This window comes from Pyxicephalus adspersus, chromosome 2, assembly GCF_032062135.1.
Source record: "Pyxicephalus adspersus chromosome 2, UCB_Pads_2.0, whole genome shotgun sequence".
In the NCBI taxonomy this organism is placed as follows: domain Eukaryota; kingdom Metazoa; phylum Chordata; class Amphibia; order Anura; family Pyxicephalidae; genus Pyxicephalus; species Pyxicephalus adspersus.
Genome location: NC_092859.1, coordinates 77,037,883 through 77,058,077, shown reverse-complemented (window position 1 = coordinate 77,058,077; position 20,195 = coordinate 77,037,883). Strand labels below are relative to the sequence as shown.

At 38.4% G+C, this 20,195-nt stretch overlaps 1 protein-coding gene and 1 long non-coding RNA gene across 3 annotated transcripts in view; one reads left to right on the top strand and one right to left on the bottom strand.

Annotated features, from left to right (window-relative positions):
* Positions 1-9,431: 9,431 nt before the first annotated feature.
* GNPTAB (N-acetylglucosamine-1-phosphate transferase subunits alpha and beta) overlaps positions 9,432-20,195 on the top strand; it is a gene marked incomplete in the record, with an annotated part of 41,025 nt that continues 30,261 nt past the window's right edge. For both annotated transcript variants that reach the window (XM_072401132.1, XM_072401133.1), the window contains 5 exon segments: positions 9,432-9,626; positions 14,941-15,026; positions 15,759-15,878; positions 18,184-18,225; positions 19,295-19,506. In XM_072401132.1, the coding sequence (XP_072257233.1) occupies positions 9,510-9,626; positions 14,941-15,026; positions 15,759-15,878; positions 18,184-18,225; positions 19,295-19,506 (577 nt within the window).
* The window catches only part of LOC140323776 (uncharacterized), a 29,336-nt gene continuing 22,368 nt past the window's right edge, over positions 13,228-20,195 (bottom strand). The window contains exons 2-3 of the long non-coding RNA XR_011919431.1: positions 14,500-14,607; positions 13,228-13,605 (exon numbers count right to left, since the gene is read on the bottom strand). This is a non-coding gene — a long non-coding RNA (uncharacterized lncRNA). The remainder of the gene's footprint in view (positions 13,606-14,499; positions 14,608-20,195) is intronic.

Genomic DNA, 20,195 nt, shown 5'->3' with positions numbered 1-20,195 from the left:
GAAGTCCTGTTTCCTTGCACTTGATTGGGTAAAAGTTGCAAAATTAATTTTCAGCACATTCACTAAGCACATTCACTACAAGTGAAGTAGCTTGTCTTCCCCTGTCAGTGGAGAATGTACCTGGCTAGATGAAGAACCTTCATTCCTTTACTAAATCAACCCCTTTGGCTTTCTTATACAGAGAAGGTGTAAGCTTATTCACCCCAGGACAGGAAGTGTGTTTGTTAGGAATAAAAAGGAAAAGCTAATACATCCACTTCATTTAAGGACTACCGTGTTTCCCTGAAAATAAGACCTACTCCGAAAGTAAGCCCTAGCATGCTAATCATGCAAGGGTAAAATATGGGCCTTCCCCCGAAAGTAAGCCCTATTGGCTTCTTCAGAGGGTGTGGTTATGTGGTAAACGGAGGGATTCCAAGAGGTTAAAGCTAAAAGAGGTTAGGCTAAAATATATTACAGGCTTAATTTCAGATTTACATATGCTTTAAAGCTGAATTCTGACATTTTTTAGGATCATTAGGAGAACTAGCTCGATAGAGCTAAAATCTTTTAGCCTTCTTTTTTTTGCATAAGATGAAGCTTTAGAAGCTGCAACAACTCCATAAACCCTCCCACCTCATTTCCCTTTCTCTTCTGAATATCTGTTGAATAAGTCAGGTTATTTACAGAACTCTGTAGATGAAGGTGAGATTTACACACACAAGATTGAGTCAGAAAATGACATACTCCTTCTGAAGTTGATGCCTTTAAATTGACCTAAAGGTCTGTGCAGAATTCTGGGAAAAGCAATAAATCACACAAGCATGAATTTTAAATTTTTTTCTGTGGGTGTCCTGTGCACATACAGTGTACTGAGTTCACCAGTTTGCCAAATTAACAAGAATTGTAAGATTTTGGGAACATTTAAAAAAAAAAAAGTTTCTACAGATCGAAATATGACCAGATCCCAAAAAACCCATAAAAGTATTACTAGTAGCAATACATGCAATTATTATGTTACTGATAATGAGAATTAGGTTACAGGATAGTCTGGGGCTTGTGTGAAAAATCTTTTGTGTGAAAAATTTTGCTATTAAAACAGGACAAAAATGTTGCTCTATACTTTCAAAAAACAAGAATTCAAGTTTTGTCAGCTTAGGTGCATTATCACAATTTTCTTTACAGGAACCACCTTCTGATTTCATATCACAGCGTATTAAAGATTACTTCATGTACAGCTGATCCAAATGGTTAAATAAAATGGTTATGAAAATTTAGTGTCAGAAATGATATTGTGTTGAAAGTGGTAATGTATTGGGAACTTACTTAGAAAATCTCACCTTGGGCCACTGAAATCACCCACTTAAAAGCCATGTGTAGACAGAAGAGGGACAGCTTATCTTGGGCAGTAAATGAGGCACAGAAGATATATACAAAATCACTGGCACCAAATGCATGGGGCCAGAAGCCTCTAGACAGAGTACATCTTCATCCTTCCTTCCTGTGGGCAGTAGTCATTTAAGAAAGAGTTATTTTGTGGCTGTTCAGGGTCTTTGGTATCCTATTGTCACACGTCTACAAAGTCCAGGTAAGCGGTGAGACTCCTTGTGGACTATTGGTATCCAGCACAACCTATACCAGCTGTCCCCGGCTGCCCTCCTGCTGATTTAGCTGAGCATACACTTTCATCAGTGAAGTTGGACAATCCAGCAAATCTGGAAAGGATCTGGTCAAAGATTGAAAATATTTGCCAACAAAAAGCAAATGATTTTTAGGAAATCCATTTAAGAAGCTGGAGCACCCAGCTTCATTGATAAAAGTGTATTCTCTCCAGCCTAGGAGAGCTTTGATAAATCAGGGCAAAGGCAGCCGGGGTCTGCTGTCTTCAGTTGGCTTCTTTCATGGTTGGCTGAATGAATGTAAACAATCATACACATAAGTTACATGCACTGAGCTAAACTCCTGACATTTTACTTTGCATGTCTGTTATGACTACTCTCTACCAGTATTTTATTTATTGTTTAGTTTAGTTAGTTAAGTACATAATTAGTTGCTAGGGTTCAGTTTAGTACAGAGAAGATGAATAAACAATATTTTAGGAAGATAAAAACTAACTCTTCCTCTGTCAAAATCCCACCTCTATCCTTGGAAATGGTTGTTGTCTCACTTCCAAATCAGTCGGTTAGTCACAGCAAAAGACCAGATCTGTATATGGCAAATATTCAGCAAGGTTTTAGAATGCATTGTATCCAATGAGGCCGATTCATCAAGCAAAATCGGAAGCTCGCTCGCGCATTAAAAAAATGCCCCTTATTTGGTTAATAAATTACCCAAACATTACTATTGGGGGCAAAAACTCAAAATAAAAAGCAAAAATAGGTGGAGGTAAGAAAAGGGGTACATAGGGGTTATAGCAGACTTCGACTGTAGAAAAAACAACTAATTAATGACTAATATGTATATACACACAGCCAAGGATAGACAACTAGATTGGGCATATAAAGGGTGACAATGATAAAGACGCAGTCTTCCTAGGACAAAACAGTGACAGGATCCTAGACCTGTCATTGCGCCATCTGCCATAAATGGTGAGTATTCTGTGCATACTTCCTGATTATGGCAGAAGCTCTCCATCCACCAATAAAGTACAGTTCTGCTTTGGGGTTTTGCCTAAGCCTCTTTTTGCAACAAAGTTACAATTTTGTGGTCTCATCATTGTGGAAGACTAAGAAAATTGGACCACCTGCCTGCAGAATTTTTTTATCATCACTTCATCCAAATTAAAGTTTCAAAGTTTTTTTTTTGTTTTAAATGATAATGTTGTATACTGCGTAATATCAAGGAATGTACTCATGCAGATTGTAAGCGTCTCTGCTTTCTGTAGCTCTCATTTAACAGAATGTAAACTCTTGAACTGTGTGTATTATTTCCGTGTCCTAAGAGATTTCATATGTAATTACAATGTGTACACAAAATGTGATCTGGTTTGGAGGAGATGAGAACCATAAAAATGTATCATCACCAGTTTATCACTGCCAGAATAAAAATACAGAGCTTGTGACTTTGCCTGTAAGACTTCTGTTGTCCAGATGTCTACTAAGTCCTAGGCACCTGCAAAGGTTGTGCTATCAAATTCTCCCTTTGTTTTGTATTTAGTTGGGTGGTGCATAGCTATTGGCATGACTTCAACCTAATATTTATATATATATGGTTGTTATCTGACACACATTTCTTTTTTATTTTGTTTCTGCCACCTTATGGCTATATTGGCACACCACAGCCCAAACACAAAGCATGCAAAAAAACACATCATGTTCTTATAATGGCACAAAAATAATTTGATAGTATTAGATAGTAGGAAGACCATTACTGCAAAGTGACTTGATCCAGGGCATCATTATAAACTAACAGACATCTGCATGACCTTGGAGCAATTTAGACTAAATATGAAGACTGTCACTGTCAAATTGTCAGTGAAATGATTTTTTGTTTAAATAATGTTTCTTTTTAATCACTTTCGTCAACAAATCCTCAATTTGCAGTAATTACAACTGGACAAACCTTGGGCATTCTAGATGTCAGTTTGATGAGGTAATCTGACCTGATTTTACCCCATTCTTCCTGAAGCACCTCCCACAAGTTGGATTGGCTTGATGGACACTTCTTGCCATCAGCTCAATAGGGTTGAGATCCAGTGCATTACACAGAATACCAATTGTCTACTTCTTTTCTAATTAGTCCTTGCATAGTTTGTGCTTTGGGTCCTGTTGTGATACAAAACTGGCTCCTACCATGCACCGTCCACAGGGTATGGCATGGTGTTGTAAAGTGTAAAAGAGTGAGAGCCTCCGTTCTTCAAGATCCTTTTCATCTTGTAAAAATCTCCCACTTTACCACCAAGCAGTCCAAAGCAATACATTGCCTTCCACATTTGTAACGGATATTATTGAGCACTCCACAAGTCAATATCACTTTCTTTGTGATCTACTCAGACAACTCTCAACTTTGCATGCTCTGCCCATTGTTCAGTGTGTGATACTGATAAAAGAAAAAAGCTATTAAAAAAAATCACTATAATCCTACTATTTATGGTATTTTGACGAGGAATTAGCAAATGTGACAAGGTCATTTTAGAATATCTATGTATAATAAGCATTCTATCGTTAATAATACTTCATCTTTTTTCATACTTGCTTTTAGTTACTGGGTAACATATTAGGTATACATCAGATAATTGCTTTTCATGTATTTATTCATCAGGAGGAAAATCTGTCTATGGCTACAGGTGAAATCTGGATGTTTTATTATTTATCCCAGGTTCACATAGCAGTCAGATGAGCATAGAAGCTATTTCCAGGACAATTAGCTGCTAAATTTTTAAACAAGCTTATGGCTGATACTGTAGTGTGAATCACAACTCACTAACCTAATGGATCTCTGACGTACATTTATTGCAACACACCACAATACATGACAATGCACTACTGTACATTGTGGAGCGCTACGTTGGACGAAATGCAACATGTCTCTGCTTTGGTGCATTTATTTAACCATGAGCAAAATTTACCAATAACTATGTACTCTTAGGTGCTGTTTGAATTAATGAAAATTAAATGGATTGCTTAGGCAAGCTTGGCATTACATGCTGTTGGAAACTTAGCTAATGTAAAATATCAGATCCTAAACTGTCATATTTGTTTGACCTCTAATAATTTTTTACCATTGAAATGATATTTATGAACTATATTAACTCAGCTGACTGCATAAGATGATTTTATTGGAGTTTAAAATGTATATTTATTTTTTAATAAAGCTTGCCTTTAAAAACGAATGAATGACACTTGTTCTCATTGTTAAACACATTGAACACATCACCACCTAATGGATAAATTAAGCATGACACTCGCTATTAAACCAATATACTGTACCTGTATTCCCCTGTCTACACAAAACTTTTCAATTACATTCACCCAATTCTAATTAACTTGTAAGATCGTTTGTCCTATGTTCATGTGGAACAACAAAACAAGAACATTTAGCCAAAATAGAAAAAGCCAAAGACCTGAACCTAAGAGAAGACTGCGTGAAGATGTTGGTGCTGGCAATGGAATGAGGAAAGCTGTGTTTGGTCCCCCTTTAAGAAGTATCTATGGCATGGAAGCTGTGCTCAAAAAGGCAGCTGAGGGCAAGGCACCAATCCCCAGAACTGCTTGTAGATGCAACTGATATTTTTCATTTTAAAATGAAGAAAGAAAATAAAGGTCCACAGTATGAATAGAAGAAGAGCCTTGAACTATACATCCTTGGGTACAGATTCCTCTCCAGCTAGCCCTCAGTAAAATAGTAAAAGGAAATCACCAAATTTCAGAGGCAGTAGTGCGTTCTATGTCCTCACACTGCAGATATGCAAACTTAAGGCCACAAACTAAGATTGATAGACAGGGACGAGGTGGGGCTGTTCTGTCAGTTTTTAACATCTGTTTGTACTGTCCTGTTGGTATTTACGTCCTGATTTTGGGGCATGTTAGGCCCCCGCCTTGCTGTCACCCCACATCATCAGTGGAGAGACCATGTAGAGGACTACTGGAGGTATGTTTTTTTTTTCTTCAATTTTACGAGGAGGCTACAAAGCAACATTATTGGCAACCCAATGCACTTGCAAAACATGTTGTGTTGTGCTTCGATAAAACTCAGCACCTTCATTCATATTAGGTGGGCTGCCTCATGTCGATGCAATGGGCTTGATTAAAGCTCTCCAAGACTGAGAATACACATTCATTAGTGAAGCTGGATGAACCAGCAAACCTGGAATGGATCTTGTCCAGGATTCAAAACATTTGCTAGCCAATAGCAAACAACATTAAAGAAATCCATTCCTGGTTTGTTGGATCAGCCAGCTTCACTGATGAAAGTGTAACCCCTCCAGCCTTGGAGAGCTTTAATAAATCATGCCCAATGTGTCAGCTGCAGAGCACTGTTTAGTGGTGTTACAGGCCTTAAAAGAATCAATATTAAGATATTGTTTTGTTCTGTATGCAGATAATATATGTAATCATAAGGCTGTATTTATACATTTTTTCGCCCATCCATTCGACTGTTGAATTGTTCAGTTGTTCGAATAAGACTAATTCTACCACCTAGTGGCCAATTAACAAAATTACACAGTAGTGGCAATAGGAAATGCTCTATCTTCTAACATACTACCAAATCTAGATCACATTGGCTGGCCAGTCATTTATGAAAATACTTCAGTATTCAGTAATAGTTCAGAATTCAGTATACTTTTTATATCTTTTTTTTCCACCCCTTTGAGCAGCTATGCCAAAAAAAAGTTGTATACTTTTTTTTTTTCAGGAAGCCTAATTGGTTTTTAGATCAATATTATCTTGTAGCTATATTAAGTTACTGAGCTAAACTAACATTTTAGCTGGAAAATTCATTGTATTCATAGCCAATATTTATTTTTATTTGTCCTGACCATACAAAAAAAGAAAATATGTACGAAACCAGCTCCCATTCCTTTTTTATAGCACAGAATATAGTTCAATCTAAAACTAAATGCATACATAAGGCTGGGTCTACATGAACGATTTTAAAAACGTATATAAACGTTCCTACCACGTTTATATGTGTTTTCATGCACTTTTACAAGCGTTTTAAAGCTTAACTTTAACTAATTAAACGTTTTTTTTTTACAGGTTATCTCAATGACAGGATGATTTCCAGGGTTGCAATGAGCACAGCTCTGGGAATCCTCCTGACAGTGAGGGATCGCAGGGCACTAGGGGTTAAATGAGGACAAGGCTCCCCACTCACCCCTAGTGCTCTGTGATTGGCTGAAGTTTTACGTTTCTCAGCCATTCAGCACTAGACATGAATGGGGAGACGTGCCCATTCATCTCTAGTGCTCTGTGATTGGAAACCCTGATGACAGCTCAAGCATCATCAGGATTTCCCTTTCCTCAGCCAATCAGGGAGCAGAGCAGTCAGCGGAGCTCTGCTATGCTGACAGCTCTGCTCCCCTGGTCACTCCCGCAGCCCTAGAAGAGCTGTGACATTTGTTCTGTATCTGTAATACATGTCACAGCTCCTCTAGGGCTGCGGGAGTGATCAGGGGAGCGGAGCTGTCAGCATAGTAAAGCTCTTTGACAGGAGAATGATTTAAAGAGCACCTGGGCCCAAATCATGGACATTACCAAGCCATATCCAATCTCTATTGGTGCATGTGCTTTCAATACATAATAAGGAGAGTAGCTGCCCCTGCTATAGACTTTGAAGATGAATTTCACCACAATGCCTATAGCTATAGAGGTAAATACGATCTTGTTTTACAATTTAGAGACATACCAAAGAGACATTTAAAATATTGTATTCTGGTAAATTAGTGTGGTTCATACATGTATTTCTACTTAAATATTAAATTCCACATTCCTATATTTATACTTTACATCTCAAATGATTGGAATTCACTGTAACACCCAAGTAGGTGCTCATCTTTTTTATTTCAGTGGATTATTTTAAGACAAAAAAACAAAATTGCCCAATAAAAATTAAAATAAAAGTATTTTAGTTATCATTTGTAGTTAGACACCAACCTGACCCTGAATCCATGGCAGGCGTTACTGCACCCAGATAACTTGACCCAAAATAGCATGTAAATTACTTACCTTTGTATGCCTAGCTGCACAAGTGATGGCAAAGAACTGGAAGTCTCCCCAAGTTTAATTTGGTGAGGGTTCATCCAGAATCGTCAATGTCAAGGTAAATGAATATTTAACCAGCATTTTAATTGATACCCAGGAGAAGTTCTTAGTGATCTGAGAGCCCTGGATATGATATAGGCATCCCAGCTTACCGTCTTCATTTATGATTTTGTAACACCAGATTTCTTGCCTTGTGGTTCTCCCCTCTCCTTTACCCCCTTTCCCTCCTACTCTGTTGTTTCTTGGGGCAGTTTGCATGACTTGCATATCAAAGCACAGCTTTCTCCAGAAGTAAAAGAGTAACTAAACTCAAATATCCCCCAAAAACAAAAAAAATACACTTACCTTCAATCCCACAGAGCAGTCGATCGGTCCGGGGCCACGCACTGCGCATGCGTGAGATCAGCATATTTTATTACCTCTTGACAAAAGGGCTCCTTCTGCGCATGCCTGAGATGCTCGCGCATGCGCAGGAGCACCCAAGAGCCACCCGGGATGCGTGACAGGTATCCTGGGAAGCTCTGTGCTCCCATTCATTTTCGATCGCTTAGGCTTTTAAGAATTACGGGGTGGTGCTGTTGCACTTTAAAAAAAAAAAAAAACCCTTTTTCTGCAAGTGAAAATTCTGAGTTTAGGTACGCTTTAATGAATGTCTAGGCTCCATCAAGTTTTTTTTTTGCTTTGATTTTGATTAACACTAACCACGCTGCCTAATAATATGTTGGGACAGACATCTGTCCTAATTGCATTTAATAAAATAATGTCCCTGTTCCGACTTACATACAAATTCAACTTAAGAACAAAGCTACAGTCCCTATCTTAAATAGGGGACTAACTGTATTGTATATTAAAGTAGGGAACATTTACAACCTTCTGTCAAGTTTTATTTGCTTTCTCTGCCCCACTGAGGATATTCACCCCTCCCCCCTAATTCCCATTTGTCCTGGTGGCCATTGTTAGTAAGACAGATGTTTATAGGTAACCTAAGGCCGCGTACACATGTGTGATTTCTGTCACTGAAATTATATTTCATAGTTTCCAGTGACAAATGAATGATTGCTGAGGGCTGTCCACACAGCACTGTTCTGTTCTTTGGGGAGAATGAGCGAGCAGCACCCCATTGTGCTCCTCTCTATTTACTTGTATAGCAGTTGTTCCTTAATGAATCCATCTTGAAGGACCCATGAACAAGTCAGACTACTGCTGTACACGTCCAATTCTCACCTGAGCTGTCATCAGAGCATTACGTTAGGGACGATCCTCTGCCGGGGACATGTATCTGTACTGAATATTTTGTCCCATTTTCTTGTGTCTTCCGGAGAGACAGTCAAAAGAAAACCCCTCCATAATCTCCATAATAAATATATTTATACCTGCTAGAAATTTTAATCCTACCTGCTTTAAAAAACAAAATTAAAATAAAGCAAGCATGTATACAGCCAGTGAAGAGGCCTATATATTACAATACAATAACCATCACATATTGGGAAAATGAGGAAAACCCCAGAATATTTACTACTACCACTGCAATACAACACTCTAAACCTAGTTCGAGGTCTTCCTTCCCGGTTTGTAACTTTTACCACACACAATAAAACACAACACCACAGAAGACAAGCAACTACTTCATAGAAATGGAATCCATGTTATCGAGCATCAGCTTCTTAGGTCTAAGGGAGGCAAAGACCTCGTTGTGTGTCTGTGTACAGCATCGGCGCTCCGCAGCTCTCGTCTGGTTCCGGGATGTAGTGACAGTCACTGGCTGGCTCCACGTGACTTGGTGGCTGTATCTGTGAAGGGTGGCAGAGGGATGCCATCTGTTTTGCCATGCTGCTGAAACTCCTGCAGAGACAGACCTATACCTGCCTGTCCCACAGGTATGGACTGTATCTCTGCTTCGGGGGCATTGTGCTGATGATCGTCTCTGCTCTGCAGTTTGGAGAGGTGGGTACCCTAGTGCTGGTGTAGCACTGTATACATTCACCAGACCATGGCATTAGTAGGAGACAGTGCCCAGTCATTGCCAGGTACTCTGTCCATGGTGAAGACTTCCCTCACCTGGTTATTGTGCTTCTTTTACTGGTTTAGACATGTTGGTAAATAATGCATGTTTGTTGTGTGTTGTGCTGTGTATGAGCCTCTCTATCTGGGACATCAGATGCCAAGTACCTACTAAACAAGTATCTGCTGGATTGTATGTCTGCAAAAAGATGTTCTAGGATGAATAAAAGAATGAATGTCCACTCCTGATTCACTCAATGGGTTGGTTTCGTTATCTATTAGGCCTTTATTGCTGCTAGTTTGATGACATGTACACAAATCTGGGTGTATATAGACATTGTGATAAAGGCATTTAATAACAAAACAATGCGTCCTTATGCAGGGATGACGTGTATTGTGCCCAGCTATTCAATTATGTCGGGAGAGGATTTATCGGGGAAACTTCCATTCACTTTCTGTCTTGTAAACACAACCGGAAGTGCAAGGAAATTTCCCAAAAAGTGATGTAAATCCCCTCTTAGTTGATGGCGCTTAGTCTTCTATTTCTGCTCTGCTATTTCAAAAGTATGAATGGTGTCTTCATATCCTAGTGACAGTAGACATCCTGACAGACAGAGGTTATTAAAAAACCTGACAGAGGATCTGACTCCCTCCACTAATCTAAACTAGAAAAAAGATGGCTGCCATAGTAAGGTGAGCATTTGTGGCTGCATACCGGTCACTCAATGCTTTGATTGTGGCTCTCTGCACCTTAGTTTCCAGCAATTCATCAAAGCCATGATAGGAAGGTGTTATTACTGCAGGTCAGGCCACTGGCTATGAAATATACCATAGAGGAGACATAATAAGAACTCTAGAAAACACTTGTTACTGAAGCTTGCCAAGCCTTCCCTGGCACTCAGTAGATGAAGATATATTTCTTTCTATGATCTTATATGATTGCGGACTACATCATCTCATTCATTTGTATTGTTCCCTGGGCAGAAATGTCTTCCTACATTACTAGGCTGTGCAATGACTGCTTTATTGTTCCTGAGGACTTGCTGACAGCTAATCTGTTTTTTAGCAGGAAAAAGCTAAATGAAGACAATTAGAGGTACTTGCATAAATCTGCAGATGTTTTCAATACTTCAACCAAAAGCCAAGTCATTTTGATTGAACATAAATTGGAAAATATAAATTCCTGAAAATGGTAAAGCTTGCCTGCTTCCTTCTTCTGCCTTTCATACATTACTTTTGAGTAGTCAGTCTGCTCTGGAAGTGAATGGTACATAGGAATGTATGGTATGCTTTGTCACAACAAGAAGGTCAGAGCTGTGCTTGATCAACATAGTTTGGTGTTTGGGTGGAAAGGGGGAAATAAAAGCTACGTACGTGTACCTCCAGGTGCCCGCACTTCTACCTATCAAGCAGTGTTAAAATGAGTCATTGCAAGAATAGTGTCTAATCTAATATTTCTGCAGTGCTTATCTACAAACCTTAACATTCAACAGAATAACAAAATTACATAAGCACTTCAGCTTTTCTACCTGTGCACCATATGCTCTGCATTCATCGCTGTATGTACATAGTTACCTCCTCAATGGTCAGATCACTGGCCCGCTGGGTTGTTAGGATTTTGAAGTAACTTCCCTAGGCCTGGTAAATGAAGCCATTTTGCCTGGAATTTGTAATCTTTAAAAGTAGCAGATGGCTGGCAGTGGAGGCGTCCCTCCAAATACATGAAAAAAAGGTATTACATTTTAGTATCATATTGCAGGGCTGATCGGATTGGGCGACGATCGTTCTATCTATTGTGTGTACGGTCGTTTTGTGATACACTTTCTCCTGTACACGGCACTTTCTACATGGTTCAAATGATCGTATCCTAGTGTGTGTACATTATTGGTGGATTATATTTGAACGATCGTATCGTTTCAGCATGTACAGAATTGTGCACAATACGATCCTTCAAAATAATCGTTGATTGGTCGTTAATCGTTTCTTTTCTACCAACAATTATTGCATGTGTATACGTAGCCTTACGCATAAATAGGGATTAGTGCTATGTCTTTATACTTGTGTCACCCAGTAGTATTTCAGTATGAAATAGGTGCAGTGCCAGGTGACATCATGTTACATACTACAGAAAGGCATAAAAGATAAAAACATTAGTTAGTAGCCAAATTACGCGCCTATCTAGTGCTAATATTACTTGGGGTTTGTGTGTATTTGTGACCTTTGTGTCTGCAATTCTGGACAGCAGTCTGCAAAGGTTGACACTTTTTTTTTTGCTTACAAAACATATATAAGCTCCTAGCTTGCAATTGTACCTTTACTGCAATACTGTTGAACATTCAGTCTTCAAATAAATGACACATCTGTTACCATGTTATCTTGATAATCTTGAGGTTATCAGACCCATAGCAGAAATATAATAATCACTCAGAGTAAAGGTGTGAGAGCAGAAGTGGTTAATGGGCACAAGTTCACTTTTTAGAAAGTGCTGGTTTAAAATTAATTTTTGTGCAGTAGAGGGAGGATTTATTAAACAAGCTTGAATTCTTTCTAAAGCTAATCGCAGGCAGACTACAAAACAATTTTTCTCACTTTCATTCCTAACTGACTGCTGGCATAAAAAAATATCTAAAATCCATTTTTACATACCTACAGCTGTGATCATGTGACACACCCATCCCTGAGTCTACCTGCTTTCCCCTTTTTTTGTGTGTGCAGTGATGGGGTCCTTCTTCTAGTGTGGGGGGCTAATGGTGGTGTGGACACTCTCTATGGGCTGTTCAGCTGCAGGGGGTCTTTCAGGATCTAGGTGGGTATATTTGGAAGGGGGATTAGGTGAGTATATTTGGCTCTAGGATAAGAATATTAAAATACCCATGGTATGGGTTAGAGGTCAGTGTTCTCCCCAGCCCCTTGTAGCCGGGCGTACCACCCTGGACTTGGGTGCCAACTAAAATGTTCGTCACAATACAGGGTCAACCACCCGCCTACTGCTTCTTCCCACCCAGCTTAAGAAAATGTCTGCAGAGAAAACTGGAAGGGTAGAGAAAAATCAATTCTGCCCATAGTTCCGCTTTATTCTGTTAAAAGGTATCACTACTCTTCTGTATTGCAATTCTAAGTGGCACAGTTAATTTTTTTTTGTGCGTGTTACCTCCAGGTGTAAATATGCCATATTACATCTGTCGATTCACTATAGTCTGATATTTCTATATATTTGTGTTGCTCTATAGTTTTTGGTTTGAACAGTAAGAAATGGTGCAAATATTCTGTCTGAGAAGGATTTCCTAAGAGGTGGATCTATCTTGATGCTATCACAGCTGTGGTTAAAAAGCCGTTAGCAGAACAGCCCACAGTATTTGTTGGGTACTGGGCAATGCAGACCTGACTAGAACACTGTTTGTTTCACATACTTATAGAAGTGTTAAAACCAAGTGAAAAAACTATAAGACAAGTTAGTCCAGTTCTGCAGACATTCTTGCTGTAAAATTATTTGGCTACTGGTTGTTCTAAAACACATTTTACACAGCAAACAAAACACTGAAAGTATAATAGTAAAACACTTAATTATAGAAAACATCACAAAGCATCACATAAAACTTGAACTACACTTAAAACAGTACATATTTGGTTAATGTTTATCATATGGGAATATATCTTGTCTGCAGGATAGGCTCAGGGAAACTCTTAACACCTAACCAGACCATAATTCTTTAAATTTGATTTTATTAAACCACAGCTTAAACCTAAATTGAATCCTAAAAAAAGTGTGGCATGGTAAAGATGATTTCAAAGATCTTGCCATAACTGATCTTTAGGCACTTTCTGTTTCAGTCCGTCCCTTTTTCATTGTGCTACTGTACATAGACTTCATGTGGGGACTGAAAGTTGCTCTTTCTGTCGTTACCCAGGCATGGTCTGTTACCTTTAGGAAACCAAAATACCTACAGTAAATCCTTCAGTGCAGTGTATCTAGACAGTCTGCAAGCAATCAATCCAGAGATACAACAAGAAATAAAAAGAGAATATAAAAGAACATAAATATAAAGTATAATAAAGATAATATTTAAAAACATGTTAGCTGTTTTGGATAAATATTGTGTTCATCTTGGGCAACAATTATCTAGTGCAGTGTTTCCCAACCTTTCTTAGTCGCGGCACATATTTTACAATTAGAAAAATCCCACGGAACACCACCAAAAAGTCAGACACGTAAATTAGCTACCTGCTGCTATCTAGTGGAAGAGTTTTTTTTGGTTCTGCCTATCACTATACATCGCTGGTATAGACAAATGAAGACAAATTTTTTGCAGTAAATAAATCATTTTGGGACCAATTAACTGAAATTGGATAATTTCCCACGGTACACCCGAAGATCTCTCAAGGCACACTAGTGTGCCGCGGAACAGCGGTTGAAAAACACTGCTCTAGTGTGTGTAGGTGGCTTTACTGCCAGACTTGTTAGAACAGGATCTTCATGTTTATATGGGGATGTTTGGGGTAAAGTCACATTGCCTCCAACCTCTAACATGTTCTGAAGATCCAGTCTCTTTGTCAAGGCAGACGGAGGTTGTGAAGGTGCTGTATCGAACACCTAGAAGCAGAAGATGGCTAACTACATCATGACAAGGTCTAGCTTTAACTAGCTTTATATGCTGCATAGCTTGAAAAATATGGAATGTATTTAAAAAAAGTTGTTTTAAAGTTATTTTAAAAATCCATTTGATAAAAATCCAAATGAATCAAAATTGGGTTTTGGGAAGTATTTCTAAAGCTAGTGGAACTAGAGACTAGCCCTGAAATATCACTTTTGTCATACCTTTTGGGTTCTTTACATTAAGCCGATCTCTGTCAAAAATATTTTTCTAAAAGGAATGTTTCCTGGCACCTTCAGGACTTTTGGCTTTGGCAGATTTCTTTCTCTTTTCTATAAAAAAAAAAAGAGAAATTAGACATTCTCTCAAACATTCTCTTGTGGGAATCTTCCAGGTTAATTTGTTTGAAAGGCAGTACTTGCTTCCAACTAGAGAATGTTTATTGGAATGTCAGATTCCCTGTTTTATAAATAGAGCCCTTTGAGTATACTTTGAGCAATATAATGTACAGAGCTTACTGGACCCTATGGGGCTCGTACCAGCTAGGCAGAACATCTGAATTTCGAAAGTATTGTACTTCACAAGCGTAAACTGAATTTGTCATGAAAGTATATGTATTTGCTGTATGATGGTATAAAGTGAACAAATGTGTGTATATTTTTTAGGTGGTGCTGGAGTGGAGTCGGGATCAGTATCATGTTCTGTTTGACACTTACCGGGACAACATTGCAGGGAAGTCATTTCAGAATAGGTAACTTGCATATGCTGCTACATACTATATATATTAACTTTTGTTCTTTACCTTAATATGAATGACTTTGTGTTAATAATTACTTTGTACATGTAGAGAGTAAAGACATGAAAGGTTTGATTAGTTTGGAATCCATATCAATGTCTGTGGCTTGAAGCTATTTTCTTTTTATCGCAGCACATAGAGCTAGTTGCTATAAGAAAGAGAATTAACTCTGGTGCCAAAGCATTATACACAGTCTTAGCAGTCCGCAGGTCATATCAAGATCTTGTGTCAGCTGTTTGGCTTAATTTCAGAAAAAGTTTTTCCATTGGAGATAGAGCTTGATGGGGTTGACGTACTATTTTTTCAAGGATTTCACATTTTCTCATAAACAGCAATTTGTTAACATGAATGTTTTTTTTCTCTTACTGATCATAACATTCAGTATGATTTCATAGATTTTTTTTTTTCAAATTCTAATTTTAGTACATTTGGTACAACATCTCATGGTATACAGTATAATTTTCTTACCTAAAGTTTTCTTTCCTTTAATTAGGAGCTACTTTATCAGCCTCCCTGTCTATCAGATTTAGAAAATTAGATAGAATATATAATAATAAAATTTGAAGATCACTTATAATGTTACAATGTTATACAATGTTATACAATGTTATAATGTTATATAGTAAGCAATTTCTTGTTCATGTTCTAATAGTTAGCTGATGTTGTATCTTTCTGTGACTCTTCCAGGCTATGTCTCCCCATGCCTATTGATGTGGTATATACCTGGGTAAATGGTTCTGATCCAGAACTTGTGAAACAGCTACGTGATGTACGTGAACAGATGGAAGAAGAACAGAGAGCGTTAAGGTACTTTTGGATTTAAAGTAGTGTGTCCCATCTTCCGCTCCTTTAAACCCCAAACAGATGTCGGATTGCTGTCTCTGGAAACTATCTTTCCTGAACATTTCCAAAGACATAAAAAGTAATGAGTGCTATATACAAAGTGCTGTTCTGTTCTATGGTAAGTGGAAGAAGTGCAATCAGCACCCCGCCTCTACAAGAATACACAGCAGTCGTTCCTGATGGGTCATTCATTAATCCACCAGAGCTGATTGATGAATGACGTTGATGAACCCCTGTACACATGCTAGATTGTTGCCTGAGGTGTGCAGGACTGTTTGTCTTAGGCAACAATCATCTGGCATGTGTTTGCAGCTTTACACTTACCGGGCGCGGTCATATCCTCTGCGCTCCTTTCCTTAACATAATTCCTGTCATTCTATTCACAATGTGTTCCTACATATGTTGCCTCATAAGACCAGAAGATCAGAAAGCATTAGCCACCTGAAGCAAACTTGCATTTAACAAGCTTGAAAAGAAAGAAATAGGAAATGGCAACCCTAACAGTTGGCTTTGCCTTGCAGTGAGTCAATTGCCTGGTAAAAGCTGTGCAGTCAGTAGACTCTAAAAAGTCTGAACTCACATCCTTCATGTTTGTTTTATGTTACTGACTCTAGTTAATGGAGCATGGTGCATATGCCAACCCTGAATCCTACACATTTTACCAGAAGTAGTAAAAGCTAGGCAGAGTATAGTTTCTACATTTTTGCACAAGTTCTTGTTGATGGAGTGTATGGAAGATGAATCAGAGTACTGTTCTGCAAAACTTGCTGTATCACATCTGGTTGAATTGTTTTCATCAGAGCAGTGAATTAAAATGTGCCTGAAAAATTTGCAGAATTCGCATTGATTCTTTTGAGCCAGTTACATGTCAAAGATGCTTGGAGTTTCACTTTAAAGCAAACAGGAATTCTAAACTACTGCTCATTCCCATGTAGTCCTCTCTATGGTCCCACAAGCTGTATCTTTTGCTGTATTTTTATTTTATTGTTTCACTTATTTTCCAAAGTTTTCAGACCTATTGTGTGATACAATGGTTCTCTTCCTTTTTGTTTCTGCCTTTTCTCTGGGCTAGGCAACTCTTCTGCTTGTCTATTCCCCAACTTCCTCATTGCACAGTGAATCAGCAGTATGATCTGACCCAGGAAATGAGGATTAATAAACCAGAAAATAGCAAAGTGCACTTGATTTGTAGCTTGTACGTATCACTGAGTATGACTGGTACAAATAGGTAGAACAGTGAATATTATTTATTTATTTATTTTTAACTGTAGATTTTAAGTGAGAACTTTTTCACGCGAAGGCCTATTCATACAAGTCCTGCAAAATGGCAAATGCATACTTTTATGTCACATGCTTTAGTCAGCTTCATTGGCATTCAATATCAATGGGACCTGAGGGCACTATCCCAGTCTACCACAGCAATGTATTGTTTTATTGACCCTTTGTCTTAATTTTGAGCTGCTAAGTACACCAGATTTGCAAGAGCCGTAAGCCGCATACACACGTGCAATAACAGTCGTTGGAAAGGATCTTTCATGATCCTTTCCAAGGACTAGCACTGCACAATGCATGAACGAGTGCTGTACATACAGCACCGTTCTGCTCAATGCAGAGGGGAGGGGGAGAAGGACGGAGTGGCACCCTGCTGTGCGCTCTCCCCCTTTCCTTGCATTACGATCATTAGTCGTCCATCGTCCGTAGATCCGCCAGGACGGTCGTTCAGACTATAGACGACCGGTGCTGTACATGCCAGATTCTAGACCGATATCGGCCGAGAACTGTTCGACGTTTGTACGTAGCTTTAGACAGATTTATCACTGAAGAAGGGACAGATTTTCACAATATGCAGGGTCAGGGCCAAGTTTCATTCTGTCACAATGCTACTTTAAAGCAGCTCAGGGAAAGTTTATGAACCAAGATGTAGCCTTGTAGTAAATGTATTTCAATACTTATGTTTAGCATAATTTTGTTGTACAGCAGAATTGATACATCTCCCCCCACAGGGTTAGATGCATTTTTCTAAATTGTATTTCCTTTTTTTAAATTATTTCTAATGCAACAACTATTGTTTGTAGTATAGAGTGGCCATTGCAAAAGGACTTACAGGTTCCATCATATTCTTTTATATATACATGAATATAGTTCCTCATTAGGTAAAATTCTTGATCACAATCTTTATACTGAAACCTGATCACAAACCAAACTACAAAAAATGTTTTTTAGTTTATTTAAGACATATTTCAGTAATCATATTTATACTGATTTTTAGGGATCTTGTGGGAAGCAATAGAACTGAGCCAACAAGAAAAGGGTAGGTACCCTTTACAACTTACGGTAAGGTTTTCATTCACATAATTATCAGTATGTGTTTGGTTTAGAATATTTGCCTGACTCAGCCTGCTCCTGTCATTTGGTCACATACCTTTTTAGAGCCACAAAGGAAGTTGAGGCTGGTAGGTTTCTAACAGGCATTTCCAGATGACTTAATGGACAACAGACATACAAGCAGCTGTCATTGACTGGGATCCCACTCACTTATATGTTAGAATAATGAAATAACTCCACTCTGGGCCAACAAGCCCAATGCATCCAAATTGTAATAGCTAAGTGGGCAAAACCCCCCAGCAGGTATTTATTTTACAGATATTAAAAACAATCTTAGGGGTGTATTTAGAAAGCAGTGAGTGTTACATTTAGCAACATTTTTTGGTATGCTATACAAGACCCATGCATCTGGAGGAGTCTCCCCTTGGTATAAGACAAATTCTATATCACTAAAAAGCTTTGAGTATTCCCTCAACCCAACCACCTCAATAGCCCCATAGCTGATATTTTAATATTCTGCTAATGTTAATTATTTAGGAGAGAAAGACTATTTGTTTTAAAAAATAAATGTTCACTGACCTAACTGATGAGGTGAAGTTGGATGAATAGGGTGGATCTTTCAATATCATCTAAGTAAAAATCTGATTTTTAAATCTTGTATTTATCTTGCTCAATACCTTATTTGCTATGCTACGTGAACCCTAACTTTGCAAAGTGTACAAACTTTTTCCAAAGCAAACAGTCTTGAAAATCAATCCTGATGTGCTTTTAAAGTACAGTTGCCCTTTATGCTGATGAAAGATCATCATGTAGTTCATGACTAGTTTTAGTAGGAAAGCAGGTTAACACGTTTATGTGTTTTTAATAAACATATATTGGGGCACAGTGCATATAGGCATTGAGCTATTTGCCCTTTCACCCTGCCCTGAGCTCTTTTGAGCACAGGGTGCAGTGAGCCTGTCTGAGGCTGCTAAATTTTCCTACAACATCTGTAAATCCTAATACTGTTTATGTGCAGAATTACATTATCATTGCTTAATGCATCCATTTCTCAGTTCTAGTGATAAGATGCTGGAGTGTCTTCTTACACATTGTATTCGGGTACCAATGTTGGTGCTGGACCCATCTCTTTCTCCCAATACTACTTTGAAGGATCTGCAGTCTTCTCAACCATTCTTCCATTCAGCAATCTCACTATTTCATGTCGCTAAACCCAAGAATCCATCAACCAATGTTACAGTCCTCGTCTTTGACACACAGCAGGATGGTAAGTATAGTGTTTTAAAGTCTTCATATAAAGCTCCATAGGCCATTTATTATTATTATTACACAGTATTGATATAGCGCCGACATATTTACAGCGATGTACAAAGTCCATAGTCATGTCACTAGCTCACAAAGGAGCTCACAATCAAGCAGGGAAATATTACTTACATCAGACATCTTTAGGTAACTGTTGTACTTCATGTTTGCTATAAGGTTGTATACCATAATAAAGTAACTGATCAGTGCCAATCTAAATCTTAAAATGTATAATGGGTATCAAGTAAACTTCATGTCCATTTGATGTGTATTACCTTGATGGTTCCAGCAAACCTGGAATGGATTAAAAACATTTGGCAACAAATAGCAAATCATTCCAGGTGTGGTAAATCACCCACGTTCTCCCATGATAGTCAATTGTGTGTAACAGCTGCCTATGAAACCCTTAGTGTGTGGGATATTACCAGCACATTACAGGGACAGGAGTGAGTTCTAATGCTTCGCAGTGAGTGGAATTGAGTGGTGGTAGCTCAGAAGTATTAAATGCACATTCCTGTTATAGATGGTGTAATGCTGCAAGAGTAGCATTAGTAAGTACTAACTGTAAACCTTTTATTTGTGCGTGTAGTTTCAGAAGTGTTTTTAAAGACACTGTGTCTTTAACCTCCTTGCCGTTAAGCCCGACCTTCGTTC